General features: G+C 36.7%; 1 protein-coding gene across 3 annotated transcripts; it reads right to left on the bottom strand.

Annotated features, from left to right (window-relative positions):
* Positions 1-3812: 3812 nt before the first annotated feature.
* u2surp (U2 snRNP-associated SURP domain containing) lies at positions 3813-19983 on the bottom strand. Of its 3 annotated transcripts, XM_015361275.2 has the most exons (26): positions 19885-19983; positions 18369-18467; positions 17446-17560; positions 17076-17197; positions 16890-16957; positions 15781-15869; positions 15613-15648; positions 15428-15510; positions 15129-15294; positions 14389-14600; positions 13569-13612; positions 11247-11351; positions 10962-11028; positions 10698-10858; positions 10142-10304; positions 9890-9969; positions 9716-9803; positions 9319-9459; positions 9020-9194; positions 8354-8443; positions 7418-7481; positions 6830-6992; positions 6627-6737; positions 5858-5976; positions 4965-5132; positions 3813-4333 (listed from the first exon to the last, which is right to left on the bottom strand). In XM_015361275.2, exons 1-26 carry the CDS (start codon positions 19927-19929, stop codon positions 4195-4197), a joined length of 2913 nt encoding a protein of 970 aa, XP_015216761.2. In that variant the 5' UTR covers positions 19930-19983; the 3' UTR covers positions 3813-4194. The 3 variants fall into 3 exon arrangements, with proteins under 3 accessions (XP_015216761.2, XP_069053408.1, XP_015216762.2); XM_069197307.1 differs by lacking the exon at positions 15613-15648; XM_015361276.2 differs by lacking the exons at positions 3813-4333; positions 4965-5132 and adding an exon at positions 5304-5518.
* Between the last annotated feature and the right edge of the window lie 1105 nt (positions 19984-21088).

Below are 21088 nucleotides of genomic sequence, written 5' to 3' on the forward strand. Positions count from 1 at the left end.
GCAATGAACACCCCCACAGTGAGTGTCTAACCCACCATTGAACAAAGACATTGCTCTCTTGAAAACGAAGATATATTCCTTTTTGTGTTGTTCGTTCTGTTTATTTAAGGACTGTGTTAAGGATTCGGCCAGTGAAACCGAAACCAAGTAGTGAACCCACTTGCGGGAGCCGACAGAGACGAGTCGTGATCCCAATACTGTAGCCGAAGGAGAGAGCCGAGAGTCCAAGGGAAGCCAGTGATCCAAACTAGAAGAAGGCAACCGAAGCCGAGCCGTAATCCAATAGACGTAGTAAAAGGGGAAAAACCAAAATCGGAACCAGAACAGTACAAGGAGGTTGAAGGCGTAGCGCAACTAAGAAGCTCGAAAGGGAAACCAATACTGAGTGAGGAGGTAGGGAAAGACTAATGCTTAAATACCAGATGAGATGGAGGTGTGGTGGTGAACGCGTACAGTGATAGGTGGACTGATGAACTAAGGCTACACCTTCTTCTGCCTCTTTTGTTGCCGAGAGGCAGGGATCGTAACAGACTGACATTAAACAGGCTAAATTCCATTATCATCAAAGATGTCTTTCACTAATAAAGTGAAAGGTGCTTAAGCATTCCTGAGTAGTCATTAATGACAAGGTGATCAAATTGACACCGAAAAAATTTAATCTGTGTCCAAATTCCATCCATCCATTTTCTAAGTGCTTCATCCAGTTCAGGGTTGCACAGGAGCCTAAACCTATCCCTGCAAGCAATGGGGGAAGTCAAGGTACACCCTCGTTGGGACCCCAGTCCATTGCAGGACAGACACAAACACACACATTCACACCAGGGACAATTTTCCCAGAAGCTAATTAACCTACATCCACGTGTAAACTTGGGTTTTTTTCACGATCGTCGCTCTGGGAGGCCTGGTCACCTTTGGAACTTACTGGTTTTACAGTACCAATAAGTCTTTGAACTCCTGGAGGAAACTGGAGGACTTGGAGGAAACCCACTCAAACACAGGGAAAACATACAAACTCCATGCAGATAGCACCCCACACATGAAATTGAACCCTGGGCCCCAGCACCGCAAAGCAGCAGTGCTAACCACTATGCCACAATTATCCAAAACCCATACCTTATTTTTCTAAAAACATGCATAAATATTGACAAGTTTCTTTTATTATTTTGTGAAGTTTTTTGGAAATCAAATCTTATCACACAAGCAACCCAAACCCTTCCTGGAATCACCAGAAGAGAAACAATTTGGCAGAGCAGATTTTATTGTGGATTTAGGTATGACAGGATCTTCTGAAATAATTTTGATCATGCAGTTTTTTTGTACACATAAGGAGTTTGTTTTGTTTAGCAAATCCACTTCCAGACTAGCTAAGTTTCTTGTGCTGCTGAAAGCAACATCCAAAGCTTAAATATAGTAACATGTACTGTAGAAGTACTAGGTTAAAGTCTCCAGTGGAGAATGGAGCAGTGAATACTTAATGCTATATGAGCTTATGGATGGGGAGACCAAGATGAAAGTAGGCAAAATATTAACATTTGTAATAAATACTAATAATTTCTATCTAAATGATTGTTTTTGGATTTTGATTGCCATCACAGAGAATATGGCCATTACTATACACTGCATTAGTAATTGGGGGAGCTGTTTGTGTTCTATGAAAAGGGTAGGTTCGAGAGTTACCTGAACATTCACACTCAGAAATGAAACCAGACAAAATTTTCCACTTCTTTTGTTTCCTGACAGTTAATGGATGTCAAGTCTCTCACATACAGTCCATGGGTTTATAAAATAAGCAGGCTTTCTCATCTTCACATGACTGCTTTCCTTTCCAGTAGGGCTGTATTAGTGTCCAATCTCACTGAGATTGTGTGATATTACAGACAGGGGCTTTTGTGTCCACGGGATGCAAAAAACAAAAGAAATTCCTGAGGAAAAACTGAGCTTGAAGTAACATGAAATATGAAACCAAGAAAAGCCGAGTGTCATCTGAAAGCCAAGATGAGAGTAACATGGTGCTTAAAATCCCTTTCAAAAACAACTGATGGAAAGGCAATGTAGGCAAACAGATTGAGAGTTGTAAAAACTATTTTATTCTGATTATCTTATGTTTGCAGTGTTGACATCAAATTAGTACAGTTAACACAACAGCTGTTTACTGATGTGATGATACATTATATCTTTGTGTTGTTAAATTGTTAACAACAGCATAGCACTCAAGTCTCCAGATTTGAAGATGGTTTTCTGGCTTTGTCTTTTGGGAGACCATTGACCTATATGCTGTGATCCAGATGGAATCAAACATCAGCAAGGAGTGACATTATCACCGATATGCAGTACAACTCAAGTATGATGAGCCACTCAACACTAACAGGGTGTTTCAGCCTTTCTATCATTTCACATTATGTGGTTAAGCATCTTCTGTCCATTACTACAGTTTTTGTTTCTATGGTAGCATCTCTTTACTGTTACTTAACTTTTCTTTTCTTCTCCATTTGTAAAGAACACTATAGTATGGATGGTTATTGGAGGAACCATGCAGGTCATTTTTCAATCAAAATCACAATAGCAGTTTTTCAACCAGTCATGTCTGCAATTAAGCTACTGCTGTTTATTTTCCTTTCTAATGAGCCCCTTACCTTCAGCATGAACACAAACTGCTACGCAATAGATCAATTCAAAACTTTGCAGCTAATAGTGCGTTTTTGTGTTAAATCTCTGGATCTCTGGAAGAAGTTTGGAACCAAGGTGCAATTGCACTTTTTGGCTGCCTTGATAGAGCCAAGTCACATTTGAAATAACACTTAATATTTAATTGAAGAAACATTGTATTCTTCAAAGCTTCACTCATGTTGTTCAGAACAGTCATTAGAACCAGTGGATGCACAAGTGTAACCCTGTTACTTTTATAAAACCCAAGCTCCTGTGGCATATATACATAGAAAACACAACATTTAACTTTAAAGTCCCACATAAGAAATGCATTTTATAATATGCAAAACAATCCTTTCTGCATCATTGCCAGTTTAATAAGAGGATGCATTTACTGGCAAACCACTAATTCTAAGTACATCAATTTAAGTGCAATATACAGGTAGCTTTAATATGCAGTAATTGGCTCATGTGTCCCACAAGAAGCACACTCAGATTCCTTTGGGTAGAGTAGATAGTTATGTTAACATTATCTTGTTTTGCTGAAACAGCTAAAAAACTAATCTTATGAAACAATGTGACTTCATATTTGCTCCTTAAAGACAGAAAGAATAAGCCAAAGCAGAAGTTTTATATTATGCATTCTAAAAATACCAGTGCAAAAAATTTCAACAATCAAGCTAATTTTATTAGCTTTACCTTTATATAGTGTAGATTCTATCCAATTTAGAAAAATAAATTCTAACCATAACAGTCAGTAATCTGGTTTCCCCTTTCCAATTGTCTAAAGGCATTACTGCATCTATTAAACACAATACCTCAACTTCCGATATTCATGGGAATTGTTCTTCAAAATTAATCATACACCTTACCAAAATGAGTTCTATAATGATAATTGATTAAAGGTTTTGAACTGAAGTAAAAGTTTTAGACTGAGTGAATTTCACTACAGGATTTTTATCAATTACCAATTAGATGTTTCTCTCGTCATAAACTGTTTTACCCCATGTATTCTCCATCTGTCCAACTTCACTATCAGCAACATGCAAAAACCAAATTACCAAAAAAATAAATCTGAAAAACTACACTTTGATACTGTAGTGAAATGGTTATGAACAGAAGACATTTATAACCTTATTTTTGATAAAAAAGGGAAAAGTTCACAATTAAAACAAATGGTTTTCATGTTTTATTTTAAATCCTGTTCATGTCAACTACAAAAAAAGAAAAAACTGACAATCATGAAAATAAAACTACTGTCAGGAGACCAGATACACAAGTTCAATCCATAACAAGGATGATTAAATCTATCTCATGTAGGAAATTCAACACAAGGTAAGTTCATTATTTTACAATATAAAACATCGTTGGCTCTACAGAAAGGGAGGGCTCACGGCATGGTTATACGTGCATAAAAAAAGGAAGGAGTGGGGGGAAGGAATGCTTTATTTTTATTTTTACAATTTTCCCAGGCACGTAACAAAACTGCAACTCCATTAACTTTTTACATCACAGCTAAGGGTGGGGGTGAGGGTGGCACACTGTTCGTCAGTGCTTGCTTTTCTTTGATTTCTTATGAGACCGATGTGGAGATCTGGATGATGACCTGGATTTCTTGCCTGATTTTTTGGGTGTCCTAGAACGAGACCGCCGAGACCTCTTGGGTGTCCTGGGTGCTGAAGGTGACCTAAATGAAGGGGGGGGGGGGGGGAGAGATTATTTTTGGATTTATAGAAAAAAATAGTCCTTTGATCTCATTAACCAACAACCAAAATGTCTGTGAGGTTAATAAGTAGGGTTAGGACAGAAAATGTAAAATGTTGCTTCTGAATAAGAAACCACAATTTTATCTAAAATATTCTTGAGCAAATACTCAGCGTTTTAAACAAACTGCCGAATGATTAATCTGTATTAGCCAAAGGGTTTTAGACCCTCTTATCAATACTGATGTAAATAAAAAAAATACAAAGCTGACTAATGAATGCATTAAAAGTTTGGCTTCAAGTTACATTAAGCCTCAGATGAAAACTGTTAGGTCCACCACCATCAGAAATGTGACAAATGCAATAACTACAAAAAACAAATAACCTGAGAGAAATTACATTACTGCACCTTACAGCTTATACTATTCCCTCAGGCAGTGGAGACAGGATGTGATGCACTGTTGAGTATGCATTGGAGCAGAACACTATTTTTTGTTTCTATTCATTACACAGTGGTGAGACAATACAGGGTATACATATAGCAGCAAAATAATTTATCAAAAGTAACACCTCAGAAATTGTTTCTTGTGTGCAAGAACTACATTAGTCATATACCTTTTTGAAGACTTTTTACTAGTGTCTCTTGGAGAATCTTTATGTGAGGACCTAGACCGAGAGCTCTCCTTTACATATGACCTGTCCGATCGCTCAGACCGAGGGGACGGGGACTTCCCCCTTCTGCTGCTCCGGGAAGGACTGGGAGACCCACTGTGCTTTCGTTTCCTGAAAAAAGCAGGATACATGCTATGAGAATCCAGGACTCTTCTCGTCTGGGATAATTTCAGTTATAATTCGTAAGAACTAGTGACCCCACTTCTATCATTGTATTTTTCTTTTTGCATTTTGCAGTTAACTACTTTTGATTTGGAAATGCCAACAGTCCCTTCACATTTTGGGTCAGAGCAATGGCTCCTTAATGTATGGAGAGAACCAGGAAGGCCAGACATGCACCAACTGGAGATGGACATTGATGGGAGGAAAGGCACAGACCTCACTGATATCACCACAAGCCTGAAAGTAAGTAGGCACCTGTGTAGTCGTGGAGACTTGTGCCCTAGTGATGCTCTGCCAACTAGGCGATCCCTGTCACTCCCAGCTCAGGACACCACCTGTCAGACTCACAACAGCTCTACCAGTCAATCTAAATTGAGTTATTTCGAAGTCTAAAATTTAATCCCTGAATCATTCCAAGGTAGATTTAAAAGGTTATCATCTCCAATGTTTTTATTGCTTATATAACCCGAATACATAATTTATGAGGATGTTAATACACTAAATACTGTGAATTAAGAGTAAAATGTGAGTGATGCGGAAGCCATGAGAAAAATAATTATAAAATTTCAGAAGAATGTAGACTACTTAAATTTGCCTATTAATATTTTTAATTAGTCCAACTGTCTGTTGAACAAGTATACTTAAATTCTTTAAGTATTTCCGAAACAACTAACCTCTCCTTTCTGGTTGGCGTTGAATCATCTTTTTCCTTCTTTTCTTTACAACGAACTTCTGATTTGTCTTTATCTTTTTTGTCCCGCTCCTTTTCTCTTTCCACTTCTTTTTCTTTTTCCTGGAATGCAAATCAAAGCAGAATATGCAAAAATAAAATGTGAGTTTTCCTATTTAATTTTTAATACATTACGGGAGAGGGGAGAACCTTGTTTTAATACTACTGTATAATTTCAGGTTTCTAAGTACTGATCTCGCGGGCCGAAAACCGCCCTTCAGAAGCTTAGGGAGCTTCCTCTTGTGTGACCTTTGGTCCCCGCACAACTGAAATTTGACATTAAGTTATTTTTAATCCCTTTTCACTGGCTTCAGTCTCACTTTAGTTTATCCACCTGTGTTTTACTTATTCAGTCAATTAAAATATTACACCTGAAATTCCAATGAAGAAGAATAAGACAATATTTCCCTTTGTAATGACTCGGGACTGGGGGTTGCAATATTTGTGCAGCTTAACATCGTTACTCATCTTTCCACAATCTGATATAACAATATAATAGGGCATTGCAGTTACAAAAAAAGGTTTTTAGAAATACAGTATTAGTGCCCCCTTGTGGTGGGCAATCCAGAAAATCCTACAACAGAAATTATATGGTGATGAACTGTAAATGTGATAATTTAGATCTGACTACTCTGTCGATTACAAAACAGGGGTAGGAACAAATGGAGTATTACAACTGTAAAAATGTTTATTATTAAAATTGCTTTACCAACCCTTTGCAATAGTTTATCACGATAATGTTCCACTTGCTCCTGAATACTCTGTCCAGATTTCTTGGGTCGTTTCCCAGACTCCAATTCATCTTGAAACTTCATAACTTTTAGCTGTATGAAAATAGAAAGTTGTAAAAATCCAAGCAGTGCTGATGTGACAAACTAACAAAATGAAACCTGAGAGGCATGGTCTCCGCCTTTACCTCAATTTCTCTTAGTTTGGCACGCTTCTCTTCACTCATTTCAGAGTACTTTCCAGAAAATTTGGAGTCGGAGGATTCCTCTTTTATTGGGTTGGAAAAGAGCGACTGCTCTTCTGATCGAGAACTCCTGGTATCATCATCATCGTCAGTTTCTTCTTCTTCCCTATGGAAGAAAAGTGAACAATAAAAATTCACTAAAAGAAGCAAAGCTTCAAAAATGAAAACATTGGAAAACATTACCCTTGTGATTATGAAAAGGTATATAATTGGCACAGATTATGTTCACAATAATGTGAGTGGGAAGATGAGAAATATCTTTAAATATCACCTTGCAAATTATACAGTCTAGTGCTGATAAAATAAATTTTAGGGTCATTTTAGGGCATAAAATACTGTTCTAGAAATTTGGAAACGAAATACAATACTTTTCAACACTGTAATGTACCCAAGACAATCTCCTGATAAGCCTGCTTTCGCACCACTGCAAATTAGAATGCAGGATGCAATGATAATGGAAATTAATAACTTTGCCTACTGATTCAATTAGTTTTTTTAATCAGATTTCAAAGAAGGATAATTTTCACTTACTTTTTCTGTTCTTCTTCAGATTCTTCGGGCTGATCAAATATTTCCCACTTTGATGTTGTAACCGCTGAGGAAACAAAGTACCAACTCAAGCTAATTAATTTTTATTCCAGAAAAAAATGAATCGATGAGCAAAACCTGGGGTGATAATGTGTCTTGATCCAAAGATGTTTTTTAGTAAAGGAGGTATTACAACTAAAGTACTCTTCATCTGTTTTTTTAGTTGTTGCCAGCCTACATCAATCCATTTGATTCAAGACAGGATCCTTTCATCAAATTGGTGATTGGCAAGGCTGGCAACAAGCTAATGGGCACCGATAACATGCTTCCCCCTTACCTACGCAGAACTGTTGAAAAAAATTAGGTGCCTAAACTAAAATAGAGCAGTTATAAATTGGAGGTTAATTAACGGTTTAATGAAAACTTGTGCGAGTCAGCTTGCTTCAGATGTAAAGAACATATGTACCCAATAACTTACAAGTGACTATTAAGTCAGATCTTTCACAAAATAAAAGAATGTCTCAGTAATTTGCTCTGCTAATTTCAACAGTGAGCATATATAAAGTTTACTTACATTTCACAAATCTATGATGCCTCACCAGTCTTTTAAATAAACATTCATTGGACATTTTCAACAGAAACCATAAAAGCCAGAGTATTGTCACACTATGGCACTTTCCCTCCAAATTCTAAATACAGTATTATGTTCACATTATCGTTACATTATTGTAACAACTAAAAAAACAGATGAAGAGAAAATGCTTCTAAAGAACAAGACATTTTCAGAATAACACTACATTTTTAATACCTGCAACCAATGCTATACAAATCAGATGCAAAGGAAAACAATGCTTCCTATTTCTCAGTGTGAATGAGGACTGTAGGTTCAGATATGAAGTCCATCTGATTCAGAAAGTAACTTTCAAGCTAAAGTCTTACCTTGTGCTTCGAGTTCGGACTCATCTACTGCTTCCCATTTAGATGGCGCCATTTTAAAAGCAGGTTCCTTTGACTGGCTAGGAGCTTCCACTAATTAATTTAAACAAAAGAAATGATCTGTAGAGGCACTTATACCTGAGAGCAGGGTGCACTTTTTATGCAAAGGGTTGTCAAAGTATGCAACATGAAGCGGCAAACCCACCCTTTTTAAAGAAATGGCTGGATGAGATCCTTGGACCAATTAGCTACTAGCAATCAGGCAGGATGGGGCAAAAGGCCTCCTCTCATTTGCAACCTTACGTTCTTAAATTTCTATTACAAATGCAACCACGACCAAAATTCAATTCCGATAACTTGAAAAAAATATTTTAGAAAGTACTTCTTACGATTAGTTGAGCTAGACACCTAAAGTCACTGTAACAGCAGTGCTGTGTTCAGCTGTTAGTTGTATTAGGAAAATCATAAATTCACTACTTATTCATTTATTGTAGATGGCTCCATTTCGAATGTCTGCGTTTTATTTACATTAAAAATTCACTGCAGACACGATTTCAAATTCATGAGCAACAACAGTAAAGAATGTATTTAAAGGTGACAAAAAAACATTAAACAATAAGCAGAGGGATGACTTCTTTCAAAAGGTTCGGCAGCAAAAACATGACTTACAAGGAATACCATCAAGGTCATCATCTACTGTCTTTATTGGAACTCCATCTAGGTCATCTAAAGGAGCACCGTCTATGGGCGCAGTGTCAATAGGTACACCATCCACATCATCCAGTGGAGCCCCATCGAGCTCTTCTTCAATAGGAGCCCCGTCAAGATCTTCGGCAACTTCAGGCTGCAAGATGCAAAAAGAAGGCAATGCTTTTTAGCAAACAGGCAATCATAAAGACTGCAAACGGCTTCTCTTCACACATACACACACAAAAGAACAACGAAACGTGTTTCTTCTGATTATCTACCTCTACGACAACAGTTGGAGCGACATCTTTCTCCCCACTGAGGTTGACCAGACCAAGGAAGATGTTCTGGAGTTTGATTAGAAACGGCTCAGGATAAACAGTCCAGTCCTCCCATGCTCTGAAGCAGGACATAACTCTTTGCTGTGTTTGGTGTGGGAAAAGAAAAACTTGAAATTAGCTGAGGTGTCAATGATTCTAATGAACTACAGAAAGAATGGCTTCTTAATGTCATATATTCCATAGCTGAGCTTAACTACTAATGCTTCTCTATGACACTACTCATATTACTCAGTATGAAATCACAGATCAATGGAAGAATCCTAGATCAGAAAAGTTATTAATCAGTTTATCACCTTATCTACGTATGCATTCACTAATCCTGAAGAAAAACAAATACCTTGAAGTTTTCAGATTGCAAATGGCCCTGTATCGTCTTGTATGTGGCATTGAGGTCTGAAAATATCTGGCAGAGCTTAGATTCAAAGCTGCAAGAAAAAATGTAAACTTTTACCCCTTATGTTTTTAAAACCAAGGGTGACATTTTAGTTTGTAGACTTCAGTGCACACTTACTATTTTCTATAATAAGAAGCATTGGCAACTTTTGCAGATGAATTGTACAACACGTCCGATACCAAATATAACCGTGCAATCTGAAAAAGAAAAAAAGAATGAATACCTGTCCCAAAGTGAAGAATTTACAAAAAACGCAACGTGCATTAATAAAAAACACAAAAATCCAAAATAACACTCTAAGGAATAATTTAAGACTAGTTTAAAAGCATCTTACACAGCAAGTGGAAGCATAACAGTATTAAAACACACCTTTTTTGGCAGTGGAGTCTTCAGTATAGACAATGATTCAGCAATACACTCCACTATTTCTTCAGCAGCTTCTGCATGGTTCAGACAGAATAGCATCGCATCAGCTATATCATTCTTCCGCGGTGTCAGGCCACGCAACATCTCCTCCAATTTGTCTCTTTGTCTACAGAATGAGAAACAAATTAAGTTAGATTTAAAGTTGTGAAGTTAATTATCTGCGTCTTCACTGACACAATGTTTCTTGAACATGAATCTCTGTGAAGTGTTATGTTTTGTGAAGCTAATTTAGGCAAGCTTCATTTTAGTAATCACCAGTAAGGGAAAACATTTTCATCACGATTTAAATTACTTTAAATTGAACCCGGGTATACTTATTGCTAGGACTATTAAGCAATGTTTAAAAAAATGTGTGAATGCCTGGGAAACTGCTCATCTGGCAGAACCTATCATTTGACAAAGATTATGGGCAATGACATAATTGAAAAAAATTCAAAAGCTTTAACCAGTAAATTGTTGCAGACTGTACAAGGGCCATACGTCCTTGAGAAATCCTTACTCTTCTTTTAGAGAGCCTTTTTTGGTTGTCTCTTCCTCAGACTCCTTATCCTCATCATCAAGCGACCCATGCAGATATGGGTTCAGGGGAGGCGGACGCCACATTGACCCATTCTTAAACATTCTGAAGTCTTCCGTCTTCCATTTAGTTGGAGAGTCTCCCTGTAAAAAAACATTGCAACCAGTTCAGTACATCCTCTCAAAAAATTAAAAATGGCTGGTCAAAAAAATTAAAAACAGAAACCAGACCAATTAAACAACTTACCTGCAAGATGGAGTATAACTTCCACCTGTAGTAAACATGAGCCGGGCTTTGATTCTCAAAAAGAAACCTGTTTTAAAGAGGGGAACAAAATAAAAGGACATAAAGACTAATGTTTGGTGCAACGCTTTTCTCAATTGAAATGGATTATTTTTCTGGGTAAATGGTACCCAAGGCTCACGTGAAGTCTACAAAAACTGAAAATTCAAGCCAACGATTCTATTGTAAAATGAATGAATGGTCCTACGCAGATGTAGGACAAAAAACTATTTAAAAAAAAGTACAAACCTAAACATTGGGTTGTTAATCTCTCGGTTCATGATCATAGCTTCAAACATAGGTCCTTCACGCACCACAAACTCGATCATTCGATGTATCAGAGAGAGCAAATTCCTATAAGAAAAACACAGTTAAAGCAAACACATTCAGAATCTTAATCTCTATCCAAAGCACTCTCTCCACTCCACATTTCTACCACACTAATGGAACAGTTCTGGCTATCTTCCAAATTTAAGCAAAATTAGGATGGATAAACATTTACTTTCAAATTCATTTTCTGAGTATATATTAAGTGAAATGTTAATATATAAAAACCTTTTAGAAATTTAAGCATCGTGTTACTAGATTAATTCAGGTCAGACCAAATTGTTTTAAACTAATTAAAAGCCAATTTTCATTTTCCAAGCCATTTCTATGTAACATTTTAGGGTGAACTTACTAACAAAGCTTAATGCTTAAAAAACAAAGACAGCCAAGATCATAATGTTTCGGACTTCAGTATTCTAAAATTTGCAGTTTTGCAACGTAATCGACATTGGAAGCACAAAACACTAAGAGGTAAAATTGTGTAAATTTATTGACGTGAAACAACTGCAAACCACATTTTTAAGAATAGGTAGCAAACATACGCATTATGCATAAAACATGACTAGCAGGGGCCAGTCTTTTAAAATAAATAAAATCCAACTTTGCTTGAATTATTTCCATGATGGTATAATATCCAAACCACAAATAGAAACTACACATTCTCAAATTTTAATACTTGAAGAGCAAAAAAGGACATTAGAGAAAATCTTAATGTCTCAAACGTTAATCCTTCTGAACCCAATACCTACTTAAAAAGATATTTATTTAAATCAATATTAAAGAATTTATTCATAAGTAATAAAGCATGACCTTTAATAACTATTTCAACAGGTGGAACTTCATTATAACTCTTCACAAATTGTAGTATAAAGCTACAAGCATTAAATTGTCTGTCTGACCACTGTTTTACATTGTGTGGTGAAAAGGTACTAATTTATAAATGTGCAAACGTAGAACTAATTTAAATGTAGAACTTCAGTGAAAAAAAGCAGGAAATAACTACAACAAATGCTCTTCTGTAGCAATTAAAACTGTTGCAGTATAAACTAAAAACCCAGTATCATTCAATGCAATTTTTCTGATTTTAAATTTAAAAAATATAGAATTGTTGGCCTTAATAGGCTAAATTTTAAATTAAGACTTTCTACAGTGACAGCTGCGGCTTCTTGAAATGTGACTAATAAAATGTACAGGATTTAAGAATGCATGGAAGTGAATAAAGGTGGATGACGAGCAAGAAAAATAATGTGCTATTTAAATTAATTTAGGTAAAATGTACAAATTAGCCTAAAGTGGCCAACAAAACAACATACGATGCCTTTCATTTACAACACAATCACATTTATTGGAGCTGATCGTACCAATGTCAGGTAAAATTCTGTATACTTTCCCAATCCATCCCATGACGCTTTTCTGGTCCCTCGCTGCTGCAGACAGTTCAACTTGTGCTGCTCACCAAGGCCAATGTCAAAGGTCATACAGAATAAGGGGATTGGATTTATCTGCATAGGTAATTTGATTTTACCCATGCTTGGCTGACAGAGGCCAGGAGGATTTTAGTTAAGAGTGAGCAATAGTATAAAAGGGAAAGGACTCTTTTCAATATAAGCTAAGACAGCACTGCAATTAGGTACAGCAAACAAATAACTTCGACCATTAGTGTAAAAATAAGGTGTAAATCCTGATTTTATGCATGTAAATGAAATACGAAGAAACACCAGAGAACGGCTGAGATAAACTAGCCTTAATTCTAAGAGGGATCTTGTGCTATTTATGCTTAAATGATATCTGACTTATTTCTGCTCTGTCGACTGTGAACTCACTGCTACGTTAAGCATCTAGTGCATACAATTATAACGTCACTGATATTATAACAATATAATACGATTTATACTATTTTTGCATTTTAGATACTAACTAAAGTGGGCCCGAAAAGGCTATATAACAGTGGAAAACATTACAAATATATTCCTGTTCAATTTCAAGCTTTGTTTTCCTTGTGTTCCATTTATGAATAAGCTGGACAATCCTTATTAAAAAACTGGTGGAGTACACAGCCCCTAGCTTGCCCACAGGAACTATCAGGACATATATCTGGCAGGGGTGGGGTGTTGAACCTGAACTATTGCTCACTCAAACTAACCTCCAGTAGCATGCAACGCCCAATTAATCCAAGTTGTTTTAGTTATATGGGACTTGTTTTTCTACAATTTACATCAATTTAAAAAAAAGAAAAACATGTACCTTTCTGTTGGGATAACCACTTTGACTATGGCTTGCGACAGAGTCTGTATATGAAGTCACATCAGATAATAAACATAGAATATGTGAGTATTGTTAACAAGCAACAAGCAAAATATAAAATGCATTAAAAATTGCATATTATAACAAACGTTCCTTTACTGCTGTCAGTTTTCACATAAGAAAATGCTAACTTCTCCCTGCACTGCATATTTCAATCAACAGAAAATGTAAGAAAACTACTTCAGTTATAATGCAAATGCCTAGACTTCAATTTACAGATTAACTGAGCAATTTCACTAGCATTAGAAAACTACTTCAGCTCCTTGAAATGCCTCTTTAAGGCTACAGAAGTGTTTCACCATAATAATTTAAGTGCTACTGTACAGTACAAAATACTATGTACATAAATCAATACATACTGAAATAAGCACAACAACCTAAGACACTTAAATAACTACATAAAAAATATGACCTCCATACTTACCTTTTTTTAAAAATCACAGAACATTTAACCTTACATACTAGACCATACTAGCAATGATATCAATTTTATTTTTCTTATTTTAAATTTTGAAAAATCAGATTTTAAAAAAATGCAGTGTACAGCTGTTTACTTGTATTCATTATGTTTGGGAACATAATGTTATTATGTACAAATAGTGCACTACGTAAATGACTATTATGAAAGAGGGATTTTTTTCTATTTAGATAAACATAGGATTTCTGAAAAGCAAGGCTTTACAATCTTACCAGATTTCACTTGCTTAAAGAAAAAATTCAACAATAACTTAAGTTGCCCATGCATAACGTACTAAATTACCTTATCGAACTCCTCTTTGTTTTTGGGAGGGGGGAGCAATGCGGCATTGGGGTTCTTCAACCTCTCTCTTGGCTGTGCATTGAAAGGAAGCCCTGATGGAGGTGGTGGAAGGGTGTGCTCCATCATGGAAGGTGGAATGTATATGGGGTGAGGGGGGATTGGTACAGCTTTCCCCCATCCCAGCTTCATTTCAAAATTCATAATCATCTTTCCTGGAATGAATAAAACAAAAGACTTCTATGACGGCCTGTCATCAAATCACTTCAACACGCTAAGGCCAATTATTGTTCTATATCCGCAACCTGTTTGGAAGTACCAACTGTTTTCTAAGCTTCGGCTCCTGCTCTAGCGAGAACAAGACACCGAGACCGACCTGCTCCTCCCACTCGTGACCTCGCATGGTGCAAACTCCTCCGTGCCCGAAGGAGAAGTGGTGCCACAGAGGCTATCGTTGGTCAGAAAGCCAAGGCAGCTTTGGCCATACATCAACTTTCCCACCCAGGGAACCCAGGCTCAAACCCATCAAGCCAAGGCCATAGAGCTCAACCAGCACTCAAGTCAGAGTCCTCGCTACTCGGAAACAACTCATTTTTAGCTCTTCACTCGAACGACACGTAATCATGACATCGTTTCAAAACCTGTTCTCACGCAGAGATTTTTCAGACTACATCACTAAAAGATCAGAACATTCCCATGAAAATCAAGGATACTGTTTCCTATGCGGTACACTAGTTTCTTACCGTTTAAATGTTTTAATGCTCTTTCCGCATCTCTTCTACTCATAAACGCCACAAAGCCGCAGTTCCGTTCCCTAGCACGCTCTTCATCGGTTCTTGGCCACATGATCTTCACACTGGCTAAAGGACCAAAGCGGCCAAACTCCTGACACAGCATCTCTTCATTCATCTAGGAAAGAAAAACCTCAACTGATTGAACTCTTCCGGCAACCGAGAATCGCACTTTTGCATGCGTTCTCTCACTTATCGGGGTAACGTCCTCAGACATCCATTTCAAAGGCAGTCAAGAGCATTTCAGTTACCTGAGGGTTTATATTTCCAAGATATAAATTAGTGGTAGAAGGATCCCCAACATCATGCGAACCGGGCGCGGAGTCATCGAGAACTACAAAACAAGAACAAAGCGATTTATTTCTTTAGAGTTGAGAGTGCCGCATGATCAAATGATATCAAACGAAAAGCATGCCACAAAGTAAAATTAAATTACCACTGGACGGACGGTTTCTTCTTGAAGAACCATCCGCTAAAAGAAGCAGAAAAGCAGTAAAAATGTTGTTTCAATATAACGACAGCGAGGACACTATGGTACTACAGGGAAGGCCAACAACTAACAGAAATAAGGAGACTCAATAGTATTTAAAAAAATGCTACTCACAAGATCGTCTCGCATCCATACTAGACAGAGGTTCAAATCTGCTGATTCGGCCCTTCATCTTATGTCGCTCATCACGCTCTTCCTGAATTCTAAATACAAAAAAACAAGTTATTAAATATGCTATAATTTAAATAAGAACAAAGAGCACACAGTAATCAAACTCACTAATCCAAATTTCATTCTTATGTTTAATATTTCTCTTATAAGAATAGTAAACTGCAATTTCAAATGACCAGGTGCTGCATTCCAACAAATAAGCTTAAACCTGAACTTTACTTTGATCACATCTTATAATTAGTCCGTGTGAATTAGTTAAAGCCTGAAACAAGTTGTGCTATTTGTATATGTTGTGTATAACAGGGAAGAGAAACCTTCTGTGGGTGACCAGGAAACAGCCCATTTATTTTACAATTTTTGTAGTGCCAGTTTTTTAATTTGTAATTTTAAAAGGTACAAAACAGCTCTGCTAACTATTTTATATAACGTTGTATTGTGCTGTACAATAGTACTAAAAATTACACTGAATAAAAGCACCAGCTTGATGATTGAGTAATCTGTAATAGCAGTAACTTCCTCAGATACAATGTTGGTATGGTTCTGTTCCACACAGAGAGTTTGTAGTCTTTCAAATGTTTCTCAGTTTAACAAGTTTATAAAGTAAGAGTCAATATCATCGACTCTGCAATTCTTGCTGTAAGAATCGAATTGCATCTAAAAATAAAATCATCAGGGACATGAAGGGGCTCACAATATGGCAAGTAACCACCATCTTTTCCCATTAAACAATATTCTTGATGTAATTCAACAAGATGTTCTTTTACTTGATATCCACTGGTATCAAACAGTTTAAATATCTTGTTAAAAATAGGAACTACAACTGAAATCAAACAATCAAGTAATTTATTTTACATCACATGTAAGGCATCTGCAACAATTTATGGTCAATGCCAGTTCAGATCAGTGACCCCAAAAAACACCTTATTTAATAAGCTAGTTTATGGAAGATTTAAAATATGACAAGGGAAACTTGCAAAGAATGAAACCAAAAGACATTTTAAAGAGAATGTCAAACGAAACAATTTGAGCTCTACAGAAGAGACCACACTTACTGTTTTAATTCTTCTTTGAAGAGTTCCAAATTGCTCTTCTTTTTTTCCTTTTCTCCCTTCTTTAATGACTATGAAAGAAAAGCATATTTATTTTTATATTCTATCCAGCGGCTTACAAAATATTTCTTTTTTTTAATGGGTTCAAACTAAATTAGCAACAAAGCAGCAGTATTACAAGGTACTTACAGGCCTTTTATCGTGTACAAAAAATTGCGGAGGTTTTTCAACAGGCAAAGAACTTTTGGGCTCCACAAAACGAGATGTTGGTTTGTACAGTTTGCCTTTCTTCTCATCTGCTTCAGATTCTTCTGCAAAGGAAAAAAAAATCATATAATTTTTAATTATCCATACACAATAAGAAACTTAACATATAACCAAGCGATACTAATCATAGTTACCAAAGCTACTTCACAAAATGAGGTCCCAAAAGCAATTCTTTCAAATCCCTTTCTAAAGTAACAAGCTAAAAGATTAAAAAATGCACCTTGCTCTTGTTGTGCACCTCATGCTTAACATTCTACAAATAGAGACATAGAGCATGAAATATTAGCCGTACCTTTTGATGCATTTGCAATGCCTCCTCTAACGAAAGCTTTCACTTTACTTCCATCTCCTCCTTCAAACGCAGCAAGAAATTCTTCATATATCTCTGCTGCTGCTCGCTCATCCTCCTAAAACAAGAGACAAGTGCAAGACGACATTGTCCCAAGTAAACATACTTTACTACAATCAGACACCCACTACCTTAGAACAGAAATTTGAAACGCATGAAAGTTCGTGATGAAAGCTTCTACAAACAGAGATTCCAAAGACGCTTTTCCCAGCGTCAGAATTTTGAATAAAAGAAAAACAAAATGCATTTCATACAATGAAGTTTATTTTATTGAAAATTAAAATGGATAAAGCCCATGCTGGACTATAAAAATAGCGAAGGTACAATCATCTATGGAATGGGACAGAATGCTTTTTATCAGAAACATGTTCTAAGGTTTCTTTTCATGCTGCAGCAGAAACAAATGTAAATGACATCCCTTTAATACCATCTGCAATTACATGCTTCATCGTGTTATTACACGTGATACCTCACTGCAAAATACTGGAGTGCTTAAAAAACGGGCCAAATCAGAAGTTGGCATACATTCCACACTACGTAACTCGTAAATACCAATACATGTTTTAATGAAAAGTTATGAGAGATTTTTACAAAAGGGTTCATCTGAAGGTGCTTTGAACTAGCTATACCAGGAACATCACCAACTCCAACACAATAAGGGGTGATAATATACGTGCCACAAACTTTTAAATTACAGTAATAAAAAAAAACAGAACAAACTTCTGAACGGTTAGTGCCCCACTAAATTACTAATCGTTAATTGCTCATTTAAAAAAGATTAATTTACAAAATATTTCTACATTAAAAAACGGCAAAAACATCTAGTGTTTGAAAGTAACGTGGAGGCCATTCTTTGCAACTTTTACCTTCTTTTTAATTTCTTCTTGTTCCTTCTTACTGAGAGTTCTCTTAGCAGCAGACATCTTGCCAATACTGAAGGACTTTAACTTGCTCTCCAATAGAGTCTGAAATAGATTAAAATACTCATGACCCACAAACAGTCATATCTGACAAAACGTCGCTCTAGTACAATCGAAAAAATCTTTGTTATAACCAATATTAAGTTTCATTGGAATACGTATGAAAATCATTTCAGACTGAATCCATCCCCAACCATTTTGGGTCGACAGAAGGTAGAGTTTTGAACAGTTAAAAAAAATATTTACCCCCAAAAATTAAAACAAGCTTCTTATGCATTAATGGTAGTAAGGACGTCTCAAATATTTCTGTTCGTTATATTTCAAACATTCATATTTTATCAGTATGTTGAGTGAAAAAAACACTCATCCATTTCCTTCAAACAACTCCAAATCGTGGTTTCCACGGTTATAGCATTTTAAAATGAAAGAAAGTGTTAAAAAGACCAGCGCAGATGTCACAAACGCGCAGTTTCGAGAGGGAAACAAATGGGGGCAGCGCAAAGTTTGTTTTCAAAGTGCAGCAGCTCGCAAGTAAAAAAATGTGCTAAAAAAGACCCATTCTAATTTGTGTTCGCGCGTAATACAACAAACCTAAGTTTGAAAACTTAAAGGAAAAAAGGTAAGATTTTCCAAGCCAAAACCGCAGAAATAATCATCCTCACATATAGCTCTAATGCAGAAACGTCACTACGGACATACCTAAACATGCAGTGCCGCTCAACCGAGCTTCTCTCTATAATGAGCGGCACTTCACGACATCGGAAACTCAAAACTTTTTTAATGAAATCGTAGAAAACTAATATAAGTAAGGCCTCGTATCGAGAGACCGGCTTACTATTCCTTTGGCTACATAAACATAAGCCCTTAAATGCACGGTAAAGCCTGGCCAACAGCTTAAGTAACTCAATCTAGAAAGACGGAACAGCCAGCGACCTGGCGCTAAATTTGAATAAAGATCCCACAACAAATAATCTGAAATTAACAAAGTATGGCAGTTCGACCGGATCCTTAAATTAAATTGCACGACGCAACTGAGACCCACTATCAATTCATGGGAGACTATTAAGGTAGACGTTTGTACATACTGTACATAACACAGGCATGGGGTAAGCATACGGGCTAAGATTGCAAAGGAGATCTTCCAGCAGTCAGGCGTACATTATTTAGTTTCAGAAAAGCGTTTGGAAAGCGTTACGCAAACTGTACAGAAAATATTTTTTCCAAGGACACCTTGGTCAAAGACGCACGTTTACTACTGCTTGGGCCGTAAAGAAACCCCTCGGCCTTCCATCTTCCTGCACGACCGCACAATGCTCGTCCCAGGACTGTCACATACCAGGCCAACGAACACAAACATCAAATACAACTATGGCAAAATACGACATTCAAACACTGCTGAACTAATATTCAGACTCGTCTTTGCCATCTTATTTTAAGTATATCCCCCAGGAAATTAACTTACCTTTGCGCTAGCTTTCTGCGCACCGCCAGGCGTTTTGTCCGCCATCTTCCTTCCTCCTTCACTCGCGTAATCTATCACCGAATACTTGATCACAGCGCGGCGGAGCGGAGGCTTTTTTCAATGAGTCGATTGCCGATATATAGATGGGTGAGAGGACGGGCAAAGTGTTGACATGGAGGAGTCAAGCGCCTTAACGATACACCCGGTACCTTTATTTATAATATAAGCCACTGTTGCCAAGAACGACGAAAAGCAATAATGTATACTTTATTTTAATCTGATAGGATACATTAGAACATAACACCTGGCATTAATGTCTTAAGACCTCGAATCAAATTGATAAAAATCCGTACAGATATGTTTAAAAATCGGACGCTTTATCTGATTTTACTTTTAAAAACGTATTGCTACCCAGCAGAGAAGGGCACAGAACAATGACGGATACATCATTTCATAAGAGAGCAGTGAGAGTTCATAAGAGAGCAGTGCTGGTAATGGTACAATCAGGTAATCGTGGTAATGATCACTTTTCATTACTGAAATAAATCAATAAATACTTAGTAAATAAGTATGAATAAAATAATACTGAAATAAAGGTATACGACTGAGCTGATGGATTTTTCTGTATAAGTATCCCCCCTCCCGCTTATCATCTCAGAGAAGGTTATGGAATGGAATTCGAATGTGTTTTCTCTTAAAAGCTATTTGTTTCCCATCAGGAATTTAAGTTGTCTCATTTTTTTCTCAGCCACAAAGTGCTGCAGATAAGACACTGGCATATCACATATGAAGTCGAACAGTTAAAAAAGTCCCAATCTGTTGTTAAATTTTCCACCTACATCTTTGGCAGGGTACAGTATGTGTTGATCAGGTCATGTGCTCCATTTTGACAAAGTTAGCACATATGAATCCTATGCAGTTGATAATATAAAAATGTTTATGAAAACCCACAGAACAGTGACCTTCAAGGACTGTGGTCTGACATTTCTCTGAATCTCACATAGTATGAATTGGGTGAATACTTTAATATCACCCTTGGCAGGATGTGACATTTCTAGAGACATTGAGTAAATTGAAATAAGATCGGGAATCCTAAATGGTACATCTGCAGTCCATGCCTGTAAGATCCCAGGTGAGACAGTTTCATACAGTGTGTTTAGGGGATGATTGTATAGGGATCAATAATAATCAATACAAATCTACA

This window comes from Lepisosteus oculatus, chromosome 13 (assembly GCF_040954835.1).
Source record: "Lepisosteus oculatus isolate fLepOcu1 chromosome 13, fLepOcu1.hap2, whole genome shotgun sequence".
Classification (NCBI taxonomy): Eukaryota; Metazoa; Chordata; class Actinopteri; order Semionotiformes; family Lepisosteidae; genus Lepisosteus; species Lepisosteus oculatus.

Coding starts and splice junctions, on each gene's coding strand:
- u2surp (XM_015361275.2), bottom strand. CDS start 19,929: ATGGCGGACAAAACGCCTGGCGGTGCGCAGAAAGCTAGCGCAAAG. Junction 6,738..6,829: donor CCAAACTAAGAGAAATTGAG/GTAAAGGCGGAG, acceptor ATTTTCATACAG/CTAAAAGTTATGAAGTTTCA. Junction 5,977..6,626: donor GTGATAAACTATTGCAAAGG/GTTGGTAAAGCA, acceptor TTTGCATTCCAG/GAAAAAGAAAAAGAAGTGGA.